Below are 5,203 nucleotides of genomic sequence, written 5' to 3'. Positions count from 1 at the left end.
TTGATATGGGCAACAATGCACGTGCCCCTAGTGAGAGAGGGTTTGGTGGCACCATGAGAATTTGGGAGCCGACCAATTGGGTGATTCCATCGAAGACCTTAACCCGGACTTCCATGAACACGAGTTCACATGCCGTTCTAAGCATTATCGGGTTGAAAATAAAACAAAGTGAATGCTGCTTTCTTTAGAAGTCAGATATCACAGCTGGAGGCTCATGTAACATTGAACTCTGCACATCTCAAGCACTTTCTGTTGATCAGATCCTGCAAATTCTGAATGAAGCTAGGGAAATTTCTGAGAAGTTGTCACTGTACTTGTTTACAATAGAGTTTCTTGAATAATCGACCCGTAGAGATTTTTTTCTAAGATGCCCAAAGACCGTAAAGTGGCACACCTACGATACTTTTATAATCGCAGGAACATTTGAGAGACTTTTTTATTTACAATAACTTTGAACATTTATGTTTTTGTATTGTTTTTCATTTTATTATAAATATTTTAACTGTTTGAGACATGTCTTATTTAGTGATGTTTATATGTTTATTGTGTTGTTAGTAATCTAATATAATTGTAGCTAATTTATTGATGCTTTTGTGTCAGTCAATACGATACTGATATACATGAATGCAACTAGAGAAAGACATGGAAGGAGAGTTGCAATTGTCGTATGCTTGATATACGAATATTATAACTCGTACATAGATCACTCTCCTTGCATTATAATCTCATATGTTGGGTACAAATGGGTTGAATAGTTGCTTGCAGACCATCCAACAAGATTTAACAATATGTTTCGCATGACACATGTAGTACTCAACGATCTGTTGAAGGAACTACACATAAATCATAGACTTCATGGCTCTTCTAAGATGAATTTGTGAGGGTGTTAGCAATAACCCTCTGCATATTATCTTAGAATGAATCAATGTGAGGAGTAATGAAGCGATTTTAATACTCATTCGAAACAAGTTGCAGATACTTCTCAGTGGGGTTGAATACATTTATGAGTTTTTCCTTACAAGTCATAAAACCAACAGACCTAACGTTCGAATATTTATTATTATTTTTCTAATTCTACTAAGATATTCATCCATAACTTATTGGGTATAAATCATGTGGTCAAATTTTATCTTAAAATTAATTTATAATCATCTTTGGAGAAGATTCTAGAAGAAAAGAATAATTTATGCATTAGTGGTTCAACCTTAAAAATTAAGTAGCACTGTGTTTGAATGTTAAAAATGTGAGTGAAATGTATGTAAATACGAATGGTTGGAGTGTTATTTCAAAAACTTCAATATAAAATTTTAACTTAAATTGAAACAAATACCAAATCGCTTCATATACCCGGTCAAGTAGAAAGAAATAGAGGCAGCTCAGCTCGGAACAGATAAAGAAGAATAAAGCGATGTAAAACAAACTAGTGTTGCACGATGTCAGCAGATCCTTCTGAAAGTCTTTCAACTCTTTCTGAATCCTCTTCGAAGCCATCAAAACAAGACTGAAAATGTTCAACATCATCGTAATCGTTGTATAACACAAGAAAATCAATATCAGATTTAAAAAAACCAGGTCATCAAAAGAAACAAAAAAAAAAAGAAATCCAAAAGAGGATCAAACCCTACTCAAAACATAGCGATGAAAATTCGCCCAACGCTACAAAGAAAACATCGGCAATATGGCTACTTGAAGAATGAAATAAAATCTAACCAGAAAAAATTTTAGTTTATCCCCTCGACCTACTTCGCGACTAGGATTTCTTTACTGGTATATCACGGTTCTGGCACTGTGGCATCGAGTCCCTTCACTACTTTGCAATGACTTCCGAATAAACTTATAGTCGCGGGCGGTTAATTCTGTTTTTAGGAAATTTGCAAATATAGCCCACAATCATAGGAATTTACAAATTTACACAAAAAATTTTAATATTTATATTTATGATTCTTAATATTAAAAAAATATATATAAAAATATATATTTTACTTTAAATTTTTAATAAGTATGATACTTCTGATGCGATGTTAAAAATTTAAATATTGATTGAAAATATAAATGCTTAATGGTAGATATGTAAATATAATAAGTATTATATGATATGTATGTAAAAATCCCTTTATTTTACTTAGGGCATTTACATGCATGCCATTCAATTCTTATGTTTTCATATGAATTGTATATTCATTCAAACTATATTTATCTTTTATATTTTTATTTACTAAATTTTAATATGCTTTATCAATTCATTTTAGAAATTATATTTTATATGGCTCATAATTCTGTTCAAATAAAAAAACTACCAATAAGGGCTAGCCATTTGGCAGTTCAACCATGTAATAAAAACAATTTCATAGTCCTGCCCAAAAAATGGTAGTAGGTCAACCCAAACCTGCTAAACCTGTCTAAATCAACATAAGATTTTTGTCAGTTGTTAATGAAGAAATAGACTGCTAAGATATTAAATAATTACTTAAATAATCACTTAATCGTTAAAAATATTCTGGCACACATCAATCATATTAAAAGAGCCACCATAAGGAGGCAATTACGTGTAAATCTTCTGAAATTTACTATTTAAAAATCAACAACTTTCTTTCATCCATATTTCAATTTCTCATTCAAGTATCATATTTTTCATTTTTATCATACATGTATGTATGTATGTATATATAGAGATACATACATGTATGTATGTATATGTATGTATGTATGTATGTATGTATATATGTATAGAAAAGAGATACATACATGTATGTATGTATATATATATAGAGATATACATTCATGTATGTATGTATATATATATGTGTATATCTCTATATATATATATACATACATACATGTATGTATATGTATGTATCTATACATACATGTATATATGTATGTATATGTATGTATCTATACATACATGTATATATGTATGTATATGTATGTATCTATACATACATGTATATATGTATGTATATGTATGTATCTATACATACATGTATATATGTATGTATATGTAATGTATATATACATACATATATACATGTATATATACATACATATACATACATACATATATACATACATATATAGATAGATAGATATACATATATGTGTGTGTGTGTGTCTGTGTGTCAAAACCCACATAACACGAGAAGTATGCCTCTTGAATATGACAGCAGGGTATATACTCGATTTGAAACCATATCCAAAGATAATCACACTACGGAAAACAAAAATAATAAAAGTTGTATATAGGTCTCAAAGCGAGCCCAAGAGAAACTATACGTGGAGAGCAAGTCCAAACTTTGTTTATCCCCTTTTTTTGACGAAATCCCAAACTTTAGTCATTGAACAGGATTTGAAGCTAAAAAGAGTCTTTTTTTTAATGCAAAATAACTAATGAAATGGTTCTCAGGGCTTGGCGAATTGCTGAGTCCAGGATCGAGCAATTGCATCGTATTTCGCTCTGTCGGTCTTATACACATGAGCAATCTCTGGCTCGAGCGGGTCGTCCGGGTTCGGATCGGTCAAAAGAGAGCTGATTGACAGTAAAACCTGCAAAAATTTTCGACGTATGAAAAGGATCGAATGGAACTCGTGAGGAAATTGAGATGCTTGATGTTGTGGTATAATACCTTTGATATCCTTAAAGCCGGGCTCCACTGATCATTGAGAATGTCAAGGCATATCCTGCCATTTTCATCGATGTTTGGATGGAAAACTTTTTTTTTTGAACGTGCCATAGACATATATATATATATATGTGCACATTCAAAAACCTACATTATGTTTTGAAAATAAATAAATAAACAAATAATCAGAAGCCCAGAAATATATTTATTAAAAATGTAAGACGTCAAAATAGTCTCCAAACCATTTTGATTTGATCATTTTAGTTTCGTAATTTATAAAAATTGTACATCGGTCTACATAAATCTTTAATTTTAAATGACCTAGAAACTAAATTGATATTTTTCTAAACTTTGCGACTAAATCTTGCACCCTGCAATAAGTTTGGGGACCATTTTGACACTTTACTCATTATGAAAATATATATATTTATATATTGATGCATGCTAGAAAATTCACAGCGGTAGAATAATGAATTATCGTTTTGGTGTTGTACGAGAATCAAACACTCACACAGATGAAAGAGAAACAAGCAGTGATGACTTCTTAAGTTTTTACGTGAAAAATCCTTAAATGGAAAAACAACGGGGCCTAGCATAATTGCAAAAATTCACTATTGATTGATGATTATAGAAATCTCTTGTTTAACAGACTGAAAAGAGTAATTATATTTTTCAGATTATAACTGGTTGGTGGAGATTGATGGTGGTTAGTGATTGTCGACGACGATTAGCGGAGGTCAACGGAGATCAGCAAAACGAGGTCGGCGGTGGTTGATAACAGTAGGCAGTGGTCGACGAAATTCGGTAGTGGTTGATGACAATAGGCGGTGGTCGACATTAGTAGATGGTGGTCGATGACAGTAGGAGGTGGGTGATGACAGTATGTGATGGTCGGCAACGGCAGGCGGTGATCGACAGCGGTAAGTGATGGTTGACGGAAGTCGACAGTGATTGACGGCGGTTGATGATGGAGTTTAGCCGAGGTCAATGATGGTCGGTTGCGGTCGACGGTGGGCGGCGATGGTGGTCGACAATGATACTAAGCTTCAGCTCCTCCTCATTGTCTCAGACTCTCTCTAAGCTTAAGATTCTTCTCATGAGAGGGGTGGGGTTTTATTTATAGTGTTTTTATGTGCAATTAGTGCAAGAATATGAAACATTTTGATCGGACAGTCTCGAGAGCTTCTCTCAATCAGATAGCGTTTAATGAACATTTGGATGCCTTAATGATGTTGGAATTGAGTGATCTTGGGCTCGTTGGATTTGTCTTGTCAAGACGCTCGATTCGAGTGTGAACTTGCTAGATTCGACCTTCCTTTGACCTCCCGAATGCGTCCGAAAATCTTGTAAGTGTGGTACAATTGCTGATCTGAGTTTGATTTGACTCGAATTGGGCTAACAATGATATCATTAGGTCCATCACATTGAGCTAGTCAGTTTAATTATAAGTTTGCTAAAATCGAAGCTCAATATAAGTTTTTATCAAAAATTGAATGTTTCTTGCCCAAAATATCATCTCGAGATCCGTATTATGCTTTGAAATTTGTTTTGAATGATGAAATTTGTTGGTGGCGCGTGTGTGA

At 33.1% G+C, this 5,203-nt stretch overlaps 1 protein-coding gene across 1 annotated transcript in view; it reads right to left on the bottom strand.

Moving 5' to 3' along the window:
- Window positions 1-3,213: 3,213 nt before the first annotated feature.
- The window catches only part of LOC110024367 (ubiquitin-conjugating enzyme E2-17 kDa-like), a gene marked incomplete in the record, with an annotated part of 3,503 nt that continues 1,513 nt past the window's right edge, over window positions 3,214-5,203 (bottom strand). The window contains 2 exon segments of the mRNA XM_020724291.1: window positions 3,214-3,543; window positions 3,624-3,709. Of these exon segments, the coding sequence (XP_020579950.1) occupies window positions 3,400-3,543; window positions 3,624-3,709 (230 nt within the window).

Source organism: Phalaenopsis equestris, unplaced genomic scaffold, assembly GCF_001263595.1.
Source record: "Phalaenopsis equestris unplaced genomic scaffold, ASM126359v1 Scaffold000255, whole genome shotgun sequence".
NCBI lineage: Eukaryota > Viridiplantae > Streptophyta > Magnoliopsida > Asparagales > Orchidaceae > Phalaenopsis > Phalaenopsis equestris.
This window is presented reverse-complemented; position numbering and strand designations above follow the sequence as displayed.